General features: G+C 30.3%; 4 protein-coding genes across 4 annotated transcripts; all 4 read right to left on the reverse strand.

Moving 5' to 3' along the window:
• Positions 1-1,414: 1,414 nt before the first annotated feature.
• On the reverse strand, positions 1,415-5,771 carry LOC117242729 (odorant receptor 4-like). Its single transcript, XM_033509634.1, has 6 exons — positions 5,209-5,771; positions 4,105-4,441; positions 3,674-3,886; positions 3,478-3,597; positions 2,621-2,776; positions 1,415-1,558 (listed from the first exon to the last, which is right to left on the reverse strand). The coding sequence occupies exons 1-6, from the start codon at positions 5,460-5,462 to the stop codon at positions 1,508-1,510; spliced, it is 1,131 nt and encodes a 376-aa protein (XP_033365525.1). The 5' UTR covers positions 5,463-5,771; the 3' UTR covers positions 1,415-1,507.
• A 1,551-nt stretch (positions 5,772-7,322) lies between these two features.
• LOC117242724 lies at positions 7,323-7,948 on the reverse strand. Its single transcript, XM_033509630.1, has 2 exons — positions 7,624-7,948; positions 7,323-7,454 (listed from the first exon to the last, which is right to left on the reverse strand). Exons 1-2 carry the CDS (start codon positions 7,825-7,827, stop codon positions 7,329-7,331), a joined length of 330 nt encoding a protein of 109 aa, XP_033365521.1. The 5' UTR covers positions 7,828-7,948; the 3' UTR covers positions 7,323-7,328.
• Positions 7,949-8,654: 706 nt separating this feature from the next.
• Positions 8,655-12,721, reverse strand: LOC117242727 (odorant receptor 4-like). The gene is made up of 6 exons (XM_033509633.1): positions 12,360-12,721; positions 11,256-11,592; positions 10,856-11,068; positions 10,660-10,779; positions 9,803-9,958; positions 8,655-8,751 (listed from the first exon to the last, which is right to left on the reverse strand). Exons 1-6 carry the CDS (start codon positions 12,611-12,613, stop codon positions 8,701-8,703), a joined length of 1,131 nt encoding a protein of 376 aa, XP_033365524.1. The 5' UTR covers positions 12,614-12,721; the 3' UTR covers positions 8,655-8,700.
• Positions 12,722-13,595: 874 nt separating this feature from the next.
• Positions 13,596-18,975, reverse strand: LOC117242722 (odorant receptor 22c-like). Its single transcript, XM_033509627.1, has 6 exons — positions 17,243-18,975; positions 16,513-16,867; positions 15,324-15,554; positions 15,041-15,154; positions 14,778-14,933; positions 13,596-13,705 (listed from the first exon to the last, which is right to left on the reverse strand). Exons 1-6 carry the CDS (start codon positions 17,497-17,499, stop codon positions 13,655-13,657), a joined length of 1,164 nt encoding a protein of 387 aa, XP_033365518.1. The 5' UTR covers positions 17,500-18,975; the 3' UTR covers positions 13,596-13,654.
• Between the last annotated feature and the right edge of the window lie 44 nt (positions 18,976-19,019).

Raw genomic sequence — 19,019 nt, forward strand, 5'->3', positions numbered from 1 at the left:
ATTCGATAAAGAAAGAACAATATTCATATAATATTCATATTAAAATGAGAAAAAAAAGATAGAAAATGTGAATAAAAATATACTCGTTTCAATAGTGGTGGACAGGCATATCAAACAATTTTATACAAAACTATTGTATCATAAGAAGAAGATAAATTAGTTTTTCAACAGAGGTAAGATATGTTCGATATCCATATAAATACACTTATACGTGCGTGATATATATTTACAACATATTAGATATTTCATTCACGAGCGACTCTACACACGTGCGAATTATTTGGCACTGATTTTGTCCACATAATTTTTCATTTGATTTATGAATTGTAAAAAATCCTTAGGTATGGAAGATGATATTGCTGGTATCGTTATAAAAGCGATCAGAAAAATAAGTAACTGTATGTGATTTTATCGGCGTCTTTTCAACCAACCAACCGTCTTTAAAAATTTTTACTTTAAAAACAGACGCTCACTCACACCTTTTATCACAAAGTGTTGAAAAATAATTATTTTTCTCAGAGATTATGTACAAAACTGGTATCAATGGTAATTTCTAATCATCTAAAATATAAAAAAGCTAATCCTACTAACTCAAACTGCCGATCTTCGTACACTTGAAAAAATAAAGGAAAATACGAAGAAAAAGTTAAAAAAACGTTCACGCCCTCTACCCTTGCATCATAAAAAGTACAATGTCAGCTATACGGAAATTCGTTGTTTACGAACTTACATTTATCTCCGCTCACTCATCGCAATTTTATAGACACATATTACGCATTCAGCGAAATTAGTAAATACCTGTATTTTATATACTGTTAACGTGTTAAACGATGTTGTGATTCTGTTGGAAAATCTTTCTAGAATCGCTGTATATGTGTTTTATGACAGTTTTTTGCATAAGACTATTCATGTTTCTAGTGTTGCAACGGTTCGCGAATCCTGTGCAGGGAATTGTTAATAAAAAGTTCATTGCCACTGTGGAAAGATGATGTCGTTGTTGCAAATATTTCTCTTCGAAAGCTTCTAATGCATAATATGACCTTAATGTTCAGATTTCTTGGCAAACAGTCGCAAAATTTGATCAGCCGCAAGAGTAATATGTAACTGTAAGTATATAATATGAGAAATGATATAACAAGTAGTTCAGTTCTTGAAACTGAACAATCGGCGTTAACAAAATATAATAAATGAAAAATTGCATCGTGGCGTAATGAGATAAATTTGAAAACGAGATTAAAGATACATATTTTAGGCATATCATAATATAAATAATAATTGAAAATAATAAAATTATTGACACGAGGAGATAAACTTAATTTACCGTTTTTAATTCAATTTTCATTAATATTTATTCTATATACACTATTTATTTCTCATTATTAACAGACCAATGATATTTTTTTCCTTTCGTAATTTTTTTTATAATAATCCAGGTAACAATAGCTCGAGATAAATCAATTGCACACTTGATACGATAATTCCACATCGAAGTTACCATTTATATCTTTCAGTCTAATGCCAAAAGTACAGACATATATGACGCTGAAACCTTCATAATCTATAAATGTAAAAGATAAAATAATTGTCCCTAAAATATAATGATAAGTGTCCCTTGAATAGCAATAATTTAGACAAAACAAAAACATAATTTTCCGCCGAAAATCAAACAGAAAGTAACGTGAAAAAGTTCCCGACTAGATAGAATTTTACTTTTGCGCAAAAGCAAAGACTAAAGGAATTTTGACTAATATTAAATATAAAAAAGCATCGTATAAAGGAAATGGTACAAGAAACATATTACCTATGTATACGTATTAAAACTAATAAAATCTTTTCTGATGAAACGAAATTTGATCTAATTGAAAATAATGGAAAAATATATTTTATGCTTAATTGGTATCAGTGATATCGTAATTATTTATTTTAAAATATCCCTTTTGCAACAGACACATGTTTCTATTCTCGCGCCTGTGGGAAATCACTTGTTTTGCCAGAAGAACATTCCATGTACATCCCATGTTTTGAATATACACATAACAACATTAAATTACAAGGAGCTGTGAGTTTCGAATTACTCTGATAGCCGAAACGAACGCCACGTATTATGTATTACCAAGGCAAAAAGCTGATATACTTATTGCAAAAAATTGCAACATCTTCGAAAATTACGAGAGAAACTCATATGGTATTGGCTTCACTTTGAAGATTCCAATGGTCACGATTATATGCGAATATACTACCTATGTAAAATAATAAGTAATATTACTCCTTGTATTACTTCCAGTGCCTAAAAAAAGTATTGGCTCACGCCCTTATTTTACAATACAGCATGTTTTCATCAGGTACTGTAAATTTCATTTTCATAGTATTAAATTTTTGTATTCGCGTGATAGCACTGCTAAACGATACGAAATTTCATTGGATTTTTAAGAATGAAATAGTATGTGAATGCTGTAATTGATATAATGGTGTGTCCAATACATTTTACAGCCATTGTACTTTACACGCGCGTGACATGCCCTAAGGTTACTGAAAATTCCTTTAACCATTGCTTTTACAAGTAGTTTTTACATGCCAGTTAAAATATATGATCTAAATGGATAGAGAATAAATAACTTACGCCTGTGAAGCTTTCCAGGGAAAGGTTTGAAAATTTTCCGAAAGTCAATGTGAAACCTTTTTGAGACCTTAATATAACAGGTATCAGAAGTCGGCTCTTGTTTGGACGTAAATCGTACCAAAGCATATTGTACGCAGTGTCGCCGATTAATTGGCTCTAATAACGAAACAGATATTTTAAATGAAAAGTATTAATAACTTTCTTTTAATTATATTTACACATCGAAGCGATATGTTAATACGAAATACATATGCCTTGTAGTACTTTTTAACATAAAGAACTAGTGTATACTTATAGAACTTTGAACGATTCGATTCAAGGAAACGAAGAAAGAACAATAAGCATTTCAAAGTCAAAGAGATATTGGCACACTTGCGAGTGCAATATATTTTTTACGGTTCCTCGCTTTCTGTACCTTAAACGCAATTCACTTTCACAAATTGGCACAAATGTAAACAGATTTGTTTGAATGAATCTTCTTTGCTTAAGAACAGAAAAAAACTATTTTAACAAGACGTAATTAGCCTTGAGGGGATTTATCTCTTCTTCATTTCGTTCTTGCTTACGAACGTTCAACTTTATCTTAAACGTATTTCTCTCGTGCACCACTGTCTCCACTTAAACGCCTTGGTCTAAATATGAATTATATATATTTACAAATTTAATAAAATAAAATAAAATTAATAAAAATTGTGGAAGATTTATAAGAAGAAATAATGAAATAATTGGTACCAACTGCACTTACAGCTATTTTTTTTCCAAAACAATTATTCGTTTATAAAATATTTTATGTTTTTTCAGTACAATGTGTCTGATATAGTGCAAATAAGAAACAAAACGATATTGTATACAACAACCTTAGTGCGAAGATATTCCCCAGCGAAACAATATATGAAAACTTCTAAGCAAATAACTATGTAAAATACAATAGATTTGATGAGTATATCAATAGCAAGTCCACTCTCGTCGTTTACAGCCTGTAACATCCATTTCGTACATGACGCAGTGAAAAAGTAAAGTGTCGTATGTGCATATCGGATAGTCATTACTTACAAGTACAATGAGGAATCCTTCGCAGCAAGTATTAACTGTATTTGATACAAGTTGGCTAAGAGCCATATACGTAAAAAGTTTCTCAATTTTTTCTGCAAAAGCAATGATTTCTTGATATCTACTAATAAAAAATTTTAGCTTGTTCTCAGTTTTAGAAAAAACATCTGTTAGATTCTGGCACATTATGTCGATTTGACACCCTAAATGCAGTATCTAAAAATAATAATTTCAATGCTATAGCATTATTAACGATAGCTTCACCAGGGTCATAAAATTGTATGGAACAAAAGTTTAGTTTAATGTGGTAATCAAATTAAAAATAAATATTCTTCCATAATTTATTCTTTGAACAAAAACAGTTTCTTAAATAACCATGTTCTAAGGTAAATATATCTAAAACTACTCAACAGAAGCATGAAATTTATACTCACCATCATGAAAAGCAGGGCAGTGAACGTTCCGAACGCAAGAGCTGCAGAGAAATGAATAATAAATTGCGTGGTAACCACAAGTTCGTAATTCGGGGATTCACTCGTCTCGAAAGGTAAATCCATTTTCAAAAGAAGCTCTCGAGGCATTGAATCGTTTGTTCCTTGAAATGCAATAGCGCCGGCATGATAACTAACCGTAGACATCAGATACGAGGACATGATTATGCTAGTTACATAAAAGGAGAACAATCCGGTTTTTGTTATCAGATTATTTATATCCATATTAGCATATTTCTGACAGTCCTCTTCCATGGTTGATAAAATGTCGCAAAACAAGCTGCGAAGTATTGATATATGGAATAAACATTAAATTGTATCAAATAAACACTATTATATAGGAATTTTATTCATTCCTATTTATATAGGAGTTATCTCTGATTTTGGCAGTAAGGTAGTGTTGTGAGATGGTTTTACACGTAAAAATAAATTCTTATATGTTACATTCTTAAATTCAAAACTCCGAATAATTCATGACAAGACACATAAAAATACTCAACACTACAAAATAGCTTTCATTTTAAATTCCACTGAGTGAGTTGCATTGAACGATTCACATTTTCGTTTTTTCTCTCAATCTGAAGCAGCTAGAGAGACGACTCCAAAAATTTAAAGGTGCAAAAATGCGTGAAACGGATAATATGCGACAATATATATCCAAACTGCAGCAACAACAGTAGTGAAACAAATTTCTAATTAAATTCTACTCTTTTACCTGTATTCATAAAGCGTTAATGTGTGGAAGAAAAATATTATTCTTGTATTGTGTAAAGCTTATGTACGCTTGCAAGGTTGATTGCTGGGAACTATTCGAAGCCGAAAGGCAAGAATTAAATAAATAACATTAAAAAAATACTTGTATTCATAAAAATATAAACTTTCGTGCGAGATCATTGTGTATATCTTTAAAATCTCATCATATTAAAAACCATACTGCTCGAAAAGTAAAAAAAATCAATATTTAAAACAGAAGATACACGAAAACTATGATGCACGTATAGGTAGAATTTCTACTCATGAATCTCCATTGAAAACAGGGTAACTTACCTATAATTCGTCCAAGTAACAAATAATTTGATAAACACTAAACTGAAAGGCACGGCGATGCTCAAATTTTCCGCTATGTTCATAAGAGTATCGGTGTTATAATGTATAACGATATATTTATATTGATAAGTCTGAAGCGTAATTATCGCTATCACCCAACATAACTTATGTAGGAAGTGAAATGGTGTTCCAGGCCAGACACCACAAAAATGAAGGCCAAATTTAACAGACGGGCTAATCGTGTTTAATATCATTTCACATAAAATTAATTATATCCTCTTGCTTAAACTATTTTAGGGCTTCCGCCTGGTATACAAAGACTTTACACGTAATTTCCACACGCATGCATCACTATCGCCGTTAATAAATTTACAGCGGGGGAGAGATTCCAAGAGTCTTACTTACATGCAGTCTCGCGATAAACTGAACGTTCCGTGAAAATCATACAGAAACATACGCAAATTATCCACGAGTGACAACCTTTGTATCGGATTCCCAGGGTCCGCATAAATATTGCAAATAATATCACAACGATTGCAGGTTTGCTGGAAAAAGAACTAGGGGATAGAAGGAGAGAATGTTGCTCAAAACATAATTCCAACTTTGTTACAATTACTGGTTTCCACGGAAAAGTGCAGAAGCAAATGCGCGACATGCAACTGCATATTAAATTAGATTTCCTATAACATGAAGAAAATGCAGAAGTTTGATATAGAAAACTTATACTGGAAAGTATGATATCATACTCTATGTTACAAAGGACGACTGAAAAACTGATCTTCAAGAGGGAGATCTGACAGATAAAGTTCGATAAACGCGCATAGGTAGCGAAAAAGGTGGACGAAGGTAACAATAATTCCTTGATAAAGTGAACTGCAATATTCACGAAACTTCAGAATAAAGCACAATGCACCAATGAATATATTGAAAACCAAAAAATCACAAACATGTCATCTAATTATTGTGATAACTTATAATGTAGCTAATGTTTCAATATTGCGATTTAACCAATTTATATCAATATTAAACTTGTAGAATCCTATCATAATAATCGTGACAATTGTACAATTAATGAATATTGATTTTATAAGGTTTAGTTAAATAATACCTAAATTTTGTTGCCTTACATGATATAGTATTTATTTAAATAATACACTGTTATGTATAAATTTGCAATCATATTCCAATTCATTTATATATTTAATTATATATACCATTATATATGAATATATAACATATATGTAGGTACATATACTATATACTCATTTTATCCCTTATGATGAAGTCCTATGTAATCAGTACATCACATACAATACCGATACATATGATGCAGAAGCTTTTAGAATCTAAAAAGTTAAAAGGATATAAGTGATAACAAGTAATACAGTATACGAAATATGCCTATCTATATGCGTGTATGTATTTTTGAAATCATATAATACGTCAGTATCAAATTGTGACATCGAAAACTTTCGGCCTTTCTTTGTTAATACATAATCTGTAATTACATAAGCATTTTGATATTGACATTATCAAACATATTTCAAACGAAATCAATAAAAATTGTTCACAAGTACGTATAAAAACGCTACCCTTCGTTTTATCGCGCGATTTGTTAAAAAATACGCAAGAACTATTTCGTGTTATCCTATCAAAGCAGTCTTCTACCACGACATACGTTTATTTTTATTCAATTAAAAGTTTTTGGATCATTTATTAGAAAAAATATTTTATTTACGAAGAACTATGCAACAAATAGAACTCTAGATGTCTTCGAAAATATGCGTCCTAGCAACGAAATGTTTTATTTACAAAAGGTGGTTATTTACGAAATATTGAAATGATCTTGAATTTACTAAACGACTATCTTTGAAAGTATTAAATTTCATCCATTCTGAGTCTCACAATTAATGAACGTTGTTCTTTAAATCGTATTATTAAGCATGCAGATCAATTCGTGGACCTTACAAATTCATCTGTTACTTCATCTTAAATTCAAATATTTGACCCGCTTTATGAGTTAGCTCAACCTAGCGAAATAACTAATTTCGATAATCATATCGTATAATTAATAGTTACTGTATACAGTCTGTAAGACGTCGTGCACCCATATATTTGAATTACATACTAACTTTACTACTAAGATATTCCCCAGCGTAGGAAAAAATAAATGCCTCCAACGTGATAGCGATATAAAATAACAAAATTTTCATAAATATTTTTATGTCACCGTATGAATTAACCGCCTACAATAACATAAAAAATAGTATAAATTACAGGCATAATCATAATTACAAACTAATGTAAAAAAATTAAATGTGAAATATGTATAAATAAAATTTTAATTTAATTAAGAGCAATGCAAAAATAATGTTTTAATGTCATGCAAGAACAACATTTGTAAATATTACTTACAACTATTATTAAGAAACCTATACAACATATGACGATTGTATTACATAATAATTGCATCAAAGCAATATACGAGAATAATTTTTCGATATATTCCGAATTAAGAATAATCCGGTAATGATGATCAGTTAAAGATTTAATGACATTTCGTAATGATCCATGTTTTTCATCTTTGATAGAAATATTTTCTAGAGCTTCGTGTAACATTTCTATTTGTCCGCCAATATGAAGTATCTAAGTAATATTTAGCATAATATAATACGCGTATAGCATTTCACCGAAGTTCGGCAACATAACTTTATAAAAAAACGTACTACGTCGTAGCACCTAAATATTCCCCATTTGGAGGTGCGTAAATATGTTCAAAAACTTTTTTATACTCGTCTATGTTCAATGATATCTTATTTTTAGAGTCATGTAATTTTTCACTCAATTATTTGTTACTTTTTCAAAATATTACTTACTATCTTATATCGAATTATAAAAGACGAATCGAGAGCGTAGAAAAAAATTCAGGAAAAGATAAGATTTTTGTCTATGGCTTAATTTTCAAGACAGCCTGTTTTGACAATTTCGAATGTTTACCCATATATACACTTAATTGCGTATCGACTTCATAGAAACTTACAGTTACTATACACTTTTACCATCTTTCATAGTGACCTCTCGTAATGATCAGAATAATTATTAAAGGAGTCGAGAATATTTTAGAGATACACACGATATCAACGATAAATGACTTTACAAGAAGAATCTTTAGATTGTTGTCATTTATTTAACATCACTTTACATATCTTCCTTCGTAATGGTTATAAATACGCTGTCCTATTAAACAACATCTCTTTAAACGCATCGTCATAAATATTTACAAACGAAAATTATCAGATACGAGGTATACCATATGTTAAATAAGTACACCTTAACACTATATATACTATTTATTTTTCATTATTAATACAACAATGATATTCTTTTTCTTTTTGTAATTTTTTTTATAATAATCCAGATAACAATAACTAGATTTAAATCGATTGCACACTTGATACGATAATTCCACATCGAAGTTACCATTTATATCTTTCAGTCTAATGCCAGAAGTACCGACATATATGACGCTGAAACCTTCATAATCTATAGATGTAAAAGATAAAATAATATCATAAAAGTGTGTCCCTTGAATAGCGACAATTTTGACAAAGCAAAAGCACAATTTTCCGTCGAAAATCAAACAGACAGTAACGTGGAAAAGTTTCCGACTAAATAGAATTTTACTTTTGCGCAAAAGCAAAGACTAAAGGAATTTTGACTAATATTAAATATAAAAAAGCATCGTATAAAGGAAATGGTACAAGAAACCTATTACCTATGTATACGTATTAAAACTAATAATATCTTTGCTGATGAAACGAATTTTAATCTAATTGAAAATAATGAAAAACTATATTTTACACTTAATTGGTATCAGTGATATCGTAATTATTTATTTTAAAATATCCCTTTTGCAACAGACACATGTTCCTATTCTCGCGCCTGTCGGAAATCACTTGTTTTGCCAGAAGAACATTCCATGTACATCCCATGTTTTGAATATACACATAACAACATTAAATTACAAGGAGCTGTGAGTTTCGAATTACTCTGATAGCCGAAACGAACTCCACGTATTATGTATTACGAAGGCAAAAAGCTGATATACTTATTGCAAAAAATTGCAACATCTTCGAAAATTACGAGAGAAACTCATATGGTATTGGCTTCACTTTGAAGATTCCAATGGTCACGATTATATGCGAATATACTACCTATGTAAAATAATAAGTAATATTACTCCTTGTATTACTTCCAGTGCCTAAAAAAAGTATTGGCTCACGCCCTTATTTTACAATACAGCATGTTTTCATCAGGTACTGTAAATTTCATTTTCATAGTATTAAATTTTTGTATTCGCGTGATAGCACTGCTAAACGATACGAAATTTCATTGGATTTTTAAGAATGAAATAGTATGTGAATGCTGTAATTGATATAATGGTGTGTCCAATACATTTTACAGCCATTGTACTTTACACGCGCGTGACATGCCCTAAGGTTACTGAAAATTCCTTTAACCATTGCTTTTACAAGTAGTTTTTACATGCCAGTTAAAATATATGATCTAAATGGATAGAGAATAAATAACTTACGCCTGTGAAGCTTTCCAGGGAAAGGTTTGAAAATTTTCCGAAAGTCAATGTGAAACCTTTTTGAGACCTTAATATAACAGGTATCAGAAGTCGGCTCTTGTTTGGACGTAAATCGTACCAAAGCATATTGTACGCAGTGTCGCCGATTAATTGGCTCTAATAACGAAACAGATATTTTAAATGAAAAGTATTAATAACTTTCTTTTAATTATATTTACACATCGAAGCGATATGTTAATACGAAATACATATGCCTTGTAGTACTTTTTAACATAAAGAACTAGTGTATACTTATAGAACTTTGAACGATTCGATTCAAGGAAACGAAGAAAGAACAATAAGCATTTCAAAGTCAAAGAGATATTGGCACACTTGCGAGTGCAATATATTTTTTACGGTTCCTCGCTTTCTGTACCTTAAACGCAATTCACTTTCACAAATTGGCACAAATGTAAACAGATTTGTTTGAATGAATCTTCTTTGCTTAAGAACAGAAAAAAACTATTTTAACAAGACGTAATTAGCCTTGAGGGGATTTATCTCTTCTTCATTTCGTTCTTGCTTACGAACGTTCAACTTTATCTTAAACGTATTTCTCTCGTGCACCACTGTCTCCACTTAAACGCCTTGGTCTAAATATGAATTATATATATTTACAAATTTAATAAAATAAAATAAAATTAATAAAAATTGTGGAAGATTTATAAGAAGAAATAATGAAATAATTGGTACCAACTGCACTTACAGCTATTTTTTTTCCAAAACAATTATTCGTTTATAAAATATTTTATGTTTTTTCAGTACAATGTGTCTGATATAGTGCAAATAAGAAACAAAACGATATTGTATACAACAACCTTAGTGCGAAGATATTCCCCAGCGAAACAATATATGAAAACTTCTAAGCAAATAACTATGTAAAATAAAATAGATTTGATGAGTATATCAATAGCAAGTCCACTCTCATTGTTTACAGCCTGTAACATCCATTTCGTACATGACGCAGTGAAAAAGTAAAGTGTCGTATGTGTATATCGGATAGTCATTACTTACAACTACAATGAGGAATCCTTCGCAGCAAGTATTAACTGTATTTGATATAAGTTGGCTAAGAGCTATATACGTAAAAAGTTTCTCAATTTTCTCTGCAAAAGTAATGATTTCTTGATATCTAACAATAAAAAATTTTAACTTGCTTTCATTTTTAGGAAAAACATCTGTTAGATTCTGGCACATTATGTCGATTTGACACCCTAAATGCAGTATCTAAAAATAATAATTTCAATGCTATAAGACTATTAACGATAGCTTCAGTAGGGCCACAAAATTTCATGCAACAAAAGTTTTGTTTAGTACGGTAATCGTATTAAAAATAAATATTTGTCCATGATTTACACTTTTAACAAAAAATATATCTATAACTGCTCAACAGGAGCATAAAATTTACACTCACCATCATGAAAAGTAGGGCAGTGAACGTCCCGAACGCAAGGGCCGCTGAGAAATGAATAATAAATTGTGTAGTAACCACAAGTTCGTAATTCGGGGATTTACTCGTCTCGAATGGTAAATCCATTTTCAAAAGAAGCTCTCGAGACATTGAATCGTTTGTTCCTTGAAATGCAATAGCGCCGGCAAGATAAAAAACCGCAGCCACCAGATACGAGGACATGATCATGCTAGTCATATAAAAGGAGAACAACCCGGTTTTTGTTATCAGATTATTTATATCCATATTAGCATATTTCTGACAGTCCTCTTCCATGGTTGATAAAATGTCGCAAAACAAGCTGCGAAGTATTGATATATGGAATGAACATTAAATTGTATCAAATAAACACTATTATATAGGAATTTTATTCATTCCTATTTATATAGGAGTTATCTCTGATTTTGGCAGTAAGGTAGTGTTGTGAGATGGTTTTACACGTAAAAATAAATTCTTATATGTTACATTCTTAAATTCAAAACTCGGAATAATTCATGACAAAACACAAAAAAATACTCAACACTACAAAATAGCTTTCATTTTAAATTCCACTGAGTGAGTTGCATTGAACGATTCACATTTTCGTTTTTTCTCTCAATCTGAAGCAGCTAGAGAGACGACTCCAAAAATTTAAAGGTGCAAAAATGCGTGAAACGGATAATATGCGACAATATATATCCAAACTGCAGCAACAACAGTAGTGAAACAAATTTCTAATTAAATTCTACTCTTTTACCTGTATTCATAAAGCGTTAATGTGTGGAAGAAAAATATTATTCTTGTATTGTGTAAAGCTTATGTACGCTTGCAAGGTTGATTACTGGGAACTATTCGAAGCCGAAAGGCAAGAATTAAATAAATAACATTAAAAAAATACTTGTATTCATAAAAATATAAACTTTCGTGCGAGATCATTGTGTATATCTTTAAAATCTCATCATATTAAAAACCATACTGCTCGAAAAGTAAAAAAAATCAATATTTAAAACAGAAGATACACGAAAACTATGATGCACGTATAGGTAGAATTTCTACTCATGAATCTCCATTGAAAACAGGGTAACTTACCCATAATTCGTCCAAGTAACAAATAATTTGATAAACATTAAACTGAAAGGCACGGCGATGCTCAAATTTTCCGCTATGTTTATAAGAGTATCAGTGTTATAATGTATAACGATATATTTGTATTGATAAGCCTGAAGCGTAATTATCGTTATCACCCAACATAATTTATGTAGGAAGTGAAATGGTGTTCCAGGCCAGACACCACAAAAATGAAGGCCAAATTTAACAGACGGGCTAATCGTGTTTAATATCATTTCACATAAAATTAATTATATCCTCTTGCTTAAACTATTTTAGAGCTATCTTCTTATATACGAAGACTGTACACGTAATTTCCACACGCATGCATCACTATCGCCGTTAATAAATTTACAGCGGGGAAGAGATTCCAAGAGTCTTACTTACATGCAGTCTCGCGATAAACTGAACGTTCCGTGAAAATCATACAGAAACATACGTAAATTATCCACGAGTGACAACCTTTGTATCGGACTCCCAGGGTCCGCATAAATATTGCAAATAATATCACAACGATTGCAGGTTTGCTGGAAAAAGAACTAGGGGATAGAAGGAGAGAATGTTGCTCAAAACATAATTCCAACTTTGTTACAATTACTGGTTTCCACGGAAAAGTGCAGAAGCAAATGCGCGACATGCAACTGCATATTAAATTAGATTTCCTATAACATGAAGAAAATGCAGAAGTTTGATATAGAAAACTTATACTGGAAAGTATGATATCATACTCTATGTTACAAAGGACGACTGAAAAACTGATCTTCAAGAGGGAGATCTGACAGATAAAGTTCGATAAACGCGCATAGGTAGCGAAAAAGGTGGACGAAGGTAACAATAATTCCTTGATAAAGTGAACTGCAATATTCACGAAACTTCAGAATAAAGCACAATGCACCAATGAATATATTGAAAACCAAAAAATCACAAACATGTCATCTAATTATTGTGATAACTTATAATGTAGCTAATGTTTCAATATTGCGATTTAACCAATTTATATCAATATTAAACTTGTAGAATCCTATCATAATAATCGTGACAATTGTACAATTAATGAATATTGATTTTATAAGGTTTAGTTAAACAATACCTAAATTTTGTTGCCTTACATGATATAGTATTTATTTAAATAATACACTGTTATGTATAAATTTGCAATTATATTCCAATTCATTTATATATTTAATTATATATACCATTATATATGAATATATAACATATATGTAGGTACATATACTATATACTCATTTTATCCCTTATGATGAACTCCTATGTAATCAGTACATCGCATACAATACCGATACATATGATGCAGAAGCTTTTAGAATCTAAAAAGTTAAAAGGATATAAGTGATAACAAGTAATACAGTATACGAAATATGCCTATCTATATGTGTGTATGTATTTTTGAAATCATATAATACGTCAGTATCAAATTGTGACATCGAAAACTTTCGGCCTTTCTTTGTTAATACATAATCTTAATCATAAAATAATAATTACATAAGCAATTTGATATTGACATTATGAAATATATTTCAAACGAAATCAATAAAAATTTTTCACAAGTACGTATAAAAACGCTGCCCTTCGTTTTATCGCGCGATTTGTTAAAAAATACGCAAGAACTATTTCGTGTTATCCTATCAAAGCAGTCTTCTACCACGATATACGTTTATTTTCATTCAATTAAAAGTTTTTGGATCATCTATTGGAAAAAACATTTTATTTAGGAAGAACTATGCAACAAACAGAACTCTAGATATCTTCGAAAATATGTGTCCTAGCAACGAAATTCACCTGTTACTTCATCTTAAATTCAAATATTTGTCCCGCTTTATAAGTTGCTCCAACTCGACGAAATGACTAATTAATTTCGAGCATTATCAATAACAACTGATGCATTCGAGTGACGATATCAACAATTGAACTCGACGAGTGATAGTGCTGCACGATAACGCGAGTCACAACGGCCGACTAAAGCAAGCAACTAAGAATATCTATGAAAATTCTCCATAACGCTGCTTATTTGTCAGATTATAATCTGTTTACTACGATATCAACTGGCAGATGCGGGATTTAATATATTTCAAGAGATGAATAATGACATTGCTAACTTTACTCTGTCGAAACCGCCACCTTTTACAGAAAGCGGTTTTTTTCTAAATAAACAACAAATCTAGGAAAAAAGGCCATAAATCAATTTGCACGCTTGTCGTTATCGATATGTTAGATTGTTACAGTTCTAATGAAATTTGACAATCTTTTGTATAATATATACATACATAGAAAATTTCTAGACGTATTCGCATACTTTCGTGAGTCACTGTATTCGTCATAACACTATGCTATATGCCTTTAGAAACATTTTTACTATATTGTAACAAAAATCAAGCTTACAGTTGCAAAGCCGATCATAGACAAATCCATAAATTTCCCAGCAGTAATCGTTAAACTTCTTTGTGATCTTATCATAAGAAGAATCACGACACGTCTGTTTCTAGGTTCTAATAAGTACCAAGAAGAGCTGTAAGCTGAACTGCTAACTGACAGGCTCTAGAATAAAATGATAAAAATTTATATGTATCTCTTTTTATAATTAATAATTACTGTATACATTTTGTAAGACGTCGTGCACCCATATATTTGAATTACATACTAACTTTACTACTAAGATATTCCCCAGCGTAGGAAAAAATAAATGCCTCCAACGTGATAGCGATATAAAATAACAAAATTTTCATAAGTATTTTTATGTCACCGTATGAATTAACCGCCTACAATAATATAAAAAATAGTATAAATTACAGGCATAATCATAATTACAAACTAATGTAAAAAAATTAAATGTGAAATATGTATAAATAAAATTTTAATTTAATTAAGAGCAATGCAAAAATAATGTTTTAATGTCATGCAAGAACAACATTTGTAAATATTACTTACAACTATTATTAAGAAACCTATACAACATATGACGATTGTATTACATAATAATTGCATCAAAGCAATATACGAGAATAATTTTTCGATATATTCCGAATTAAGAATAATCCGGTAATGATGATCAGTTAAAGATTTAATGACATTTCGTAATGATCCATGTTTTTCATCTTTGATAGAAATATTTTCTAGAGCTTCGTGTAACATTTCTATTTGTCCGCCAATATGAAGTATCTAAGTAATATTTAGCATAATATAATACGCGTATAGCATTTCACCGAAGTTCGGCAACATAACTTTATAAAAAAACGTACTACGTCGTAGCACCTAAATATTCCCCATTTGGAGGTGCGTAAATATGTTCAAAAACTTTTTTATACTCGTCTATGTTCAATGATATCTTATTTTTAGAGTCATGTAATTTTTCACTCAATTATTTGTTACTTTTTCAAAATATTACTTATTATCTTATATCGAATTATAAAAGACGAATCGAGAGCGTAGAAAAAAATTCAGGAAAAGATAAGATTTTTGTCTATGGCTTAATTTTCAAGACAGCCTGTTTTGACAATTTCGAATGTTTACCCATATATACACTTAATTGCGTATCGACTTCATAGAAACTTACAGTTACTATACACTTTTACCATCTTTCATAGTGATAATATAGTAATAGATAGTAATAGATAGTAATAGAATTAGAATAATTGTTAAAATTATTAAATTATTAGATACGTGGTACACTATATGTTAAATAAGTACACCTTAACAGAAAGTTGTATTTAGGATTAAACGCCAACTGAAAACTCTTGTAAAGCGCATAGTAAGCATTATTTTTTTAACTGGCTATAATATCTTTTATTTTGAACTAATAGCACAGTGTGTACAAAAGTTATTCAAAGGATAGCTTTATTTTTCGACTAAACGATTTTTTATTAGATTCTACATTTCATTTCCATAGTATCAAATTTTTGTAATTATGTGAAAGTACTACCAAATAATATGAAATTTATCATAGTCGGATCTAATTAACTACTATAGTATACAATAATATATAAATGTACTATAATATATAAATGCAATAATAATCGCAATGATGCACAAATACTTTTTGTATCCACTGTCTGTGTGCAGTTTGTTGATAAAATGTGAAATAAATGTATTTTTGATTACTACGTTAAAACATACTGACCAATGTAATTATCAAAGCATCTAACATAGCAATGCTAATTCCAGTAGCTAATAGTTGAAGAAATTGTAAAACAAATACATATTCATACATCGGACTTTCATAATATGCAAACGGAAGGTCCATTTTTATTAACAATTGTCGAGATGTTATATTAAATCCGTCATCTTGATCCTGACGACTGAATTCCAGGAACATACCGCCGTATATAAAAACGGCACTAGCGTATACGCTAATAATTAAGTTTGAGCAACGGTATGCAAGTTCAGCTTTGTTTACCATGACATGTACGTCAAGTTTGGCAGTAGAAGTGTCGATCCAATCGCGAGACATTCCTATCAATATGTTTTTAAATATTCTGAAAAATATTATTATACATGTAGCACATAAATTGGTAAGAACAAATTTTAAAAGCAATTTTCCACTTAATTTCTCTTCAAGCTCATCTCCAGCGTGTTCAAACTTATCGTTAACTTGAGAATGCCGATTTTTATGCGTTTATAGGAAATTTGAAAGTGCAAATATACATAGAATGTGCATAATGTGAAAGTATATAAAATATCCAAAGTATAGCGCTTTCTATAAAACTTAGTAGGTAAAAGAATTCTTTTTTTCAAGTTTCTACCTTTTTAGATATACTGTCAAAAATATGAGTTGGCATAAAAACCCGCAGCCTGCTTATTATGTTTGACATAGTAAACCGCAAATATGTAAGAAAGGAATTAACATTTACCCGCGTTTAATCCAGAAGCTAATTATTTTAAAGAACAGTAGACTATACGGCAAAGTAGTGCTCACACTGTCTACTATGTCTGCCAAGTTTCCAGAACTAATATGCTTTATTATATACCGATACTGAAATACTTGCGCAGACATCATGTTAGCTACCCAAATGCATCGGACGATAATTTCATAAGATGAACCTGGCCAAATTCCAATCAATCGTAGGCCAATTACTACTGGGCGACTGATACTTCTACTAAGTATCATTTTAAACGAATTGACCGATAAGTTTGCTTTTAGAAATTATTAATGTTTGTTATTCAGTCCTTCTTATTTCTGCATGGTAGGATGAAAAGTATTTGCGTTAAAACCGTTTGTGCATAGACGACTGAACACTGTATGCTGAAAATATTTGTGAGACGTCTCAGATGTTACTTCTTGCGCATTGGCCGTGTGTCCATAAAGTATTCATGACAAACAAAGAATACAGATAAGTATAACCGAAGTTGCAACTTGTAGAGTTAGAAACCATAAATATATGATTAAAGGAAAAGAAAAAGTTTACCCAATTTTTGTTTCAATGTCCAGCATTTTCTGCTAAAACACAGAATATTGGAAATTTGTAGGAAGAAAATTTATTTCAAGTTTGTCTGAGGAATACGAAGGAACGGAAGATTTATAGAAAAAGGAATTCGATAAAGGAGAAAGAACGATAAAAAGGTAGAATTCTAACATTCAAATAAGAAAAAGAGAAAAATATATTCGTTTCAACAGTGATAGGCATATCAAACAATTTTATACAAAACGATCGTATTATAAGGAAAGGCTAAGTTTATTTTGAAGAATAGGTTCTTACCATAGGTTCTTAAATATGTTCAATTTACATATAAATACACTTATACTTTCGTGATATACATATTATTCTGATATATTTATAACATATTAGATATTTCATATATATCTCATACAACTGGGATAAGCTATAGGGTAAGTATACCTAAAATAGTAGAAAAAAGAAAGTGATTTCATTAGACAAAATTGAACGGTTTCCAATGACGTATTATATGATCTAGTGTAGATAGCCAGTGCAAAAGTGGTGGCGTTTTTAATATTTGAAAATCCCTGTTATTTTTCTAAATGGAACCATAGATTTTGTCATACGTCAATCGAATAATTTTTGTAATACTATACGTGGTAAAATTACAGCTCTTGTGGTATAAATAAGACTAAATAGACGAAATCTTGCACCAAATAACAATATCATAAAGTTAATGTTTACTTAGTATTCTTTATTCGATGCACAATTATCAACACCTGAGCAATGTTTGTTTATATCTATAAAATACTTTAAATAAAACGACATATTCTATCAGTAGGACACAAGAATGGATAGGGACGCAATATAATCTTTATGTTTTACAAAAAAGTTGAAAATACAAAAACAAGTTACAATCTTCTTCTTAACGACACTCTATTATTTTACTTCCTAGAATTTCTAACATTTTAACGACTATCGACAACTAATATATAAGACTTGTATTAAAGAAATTTAAGAGCATGCAATAGAAAAAACTAAGGAATATTAGCTTTTTTATTCATATTTTTATAGAAAAAATCTTTCTAAAAATCCAAAGTTTTAAATCTATAAAATTTCTATGAAAAATTTTGAATTGGTGATTTTGATACTATTTAATTGACTTATTATTTTATCAAACTATGTGCAATAGCGGTTATTCAGTCGCGGCATATCTGAAAACTTGTTATTGCAGTTATCCGGGGAATTACCA

The sequence above is a fragment of the Bombus vosnesenskii genome, unplaced genomic scaffold (genome assembly GCF_011952255.1).
Source record: "Bombus vosnesenskii isolate JDL3184/JDL3185 unplaced genomic scaffold, Bvos_JDL3184-5_v1.1 scf7180000016275, whole genome shotgun sequence".
NCBI classification, from domain to species: domain Eukaryota; kingdom Metazoa; phylum Arthropoda; class Insecta; order Hymenoptera; family Apidae; genus Bombus; species Bombus vosnesenskii.

What these genes read in the sequence shown, in the direction of transcription:
- LOC117242729 (XM_033509634.1), bottom strand. Translation starts at nt 5,462, where the DNA reads ATGATATTAAACACGATTAGCCCGTCTGTTAAATTTGGCCTTCATTTT. An exon ending in GTTACTTGGACGAATTATAG is followed by an intron (nt 4,442 to 5,208) that starts GTAAGTTACCCT and finishes AATACTTCGCAG; the next exon opens with CTTGTTTTGCGACATTTTAT. An exon ending in CCCTGGAAAGCTTCACAGGC is followed by an intron (nt 1,559 to 2,620) that starts GTAAGTTATTTA and finishes TTACATTTATAG; the next exon opens with ATTATGAAGGTTTCAGCGTC.
- LOC117242727 (XM_033509633.1), bottom strand. Translation starts at nt 12,613, where the DNA reads ATGATATTAAACACGATTAGCCCGTCTGTTAAATTTGGCCTTCATTTT. An exon ending in GGGAATATCTTCGCACTAAG is followed by an intron (nt 9,959 to 10,659) that starts GTTGTTGTATAC and finishes TTTCGTTATTAG; the next exon opens with AGCCAATTAATCGGCGACAC. An exon ending in CCCTGGAAAGCTTCACAGGC is followed by an intron (nt 8,752 to 9,802) that starts GTAAGTTATTTA and finishes TTACATCTATAG; the next exon opens with ATTATGAAGGTTTCAGCGTC.
- LOC117242722 (XM_033509627.1), bottom strand. Translation starts at nt 17,499, where the DNA reads ATGATACTTAGTAGAAGTATCAGTCGCCCAGTAGTAATTGGCCTACGA. An exon ending in AGCTTCTGGATTAAACGCGG is followed by an intron (nt 16,868 to 17,242) that starts GTAAATGTTAAT and finishes AATATTTTTCAG; the next exon opens with AATATTTAAAAACATATTGA. An exon ending in GGGAATATCTTAGTAGTAAA is followed by an intron (nt 14,934 to 15,040) that starts GTTAGTATGTAA and finishes ATTTTATTCTAG; the next exon opens with AGCCTGTCAGTTAGCAGTTC.
- LOC117242724 (XM_033509630.1), bottom strand. Translation starts at nt 7,827, where the DNA reads ATGTTACACGAAGCTCTAGAAAATATTTCTATCAAAGATGAAAAACAT. An exon ending in TAGGTTTCTTAATAATAGTT is followed by an intron (nt 7,455 to 7,623) that starts GTAAGTAATATT and finishes ATGTTATTGTAG; the next exon opens with GCGGTTAATTCATACGGTGA.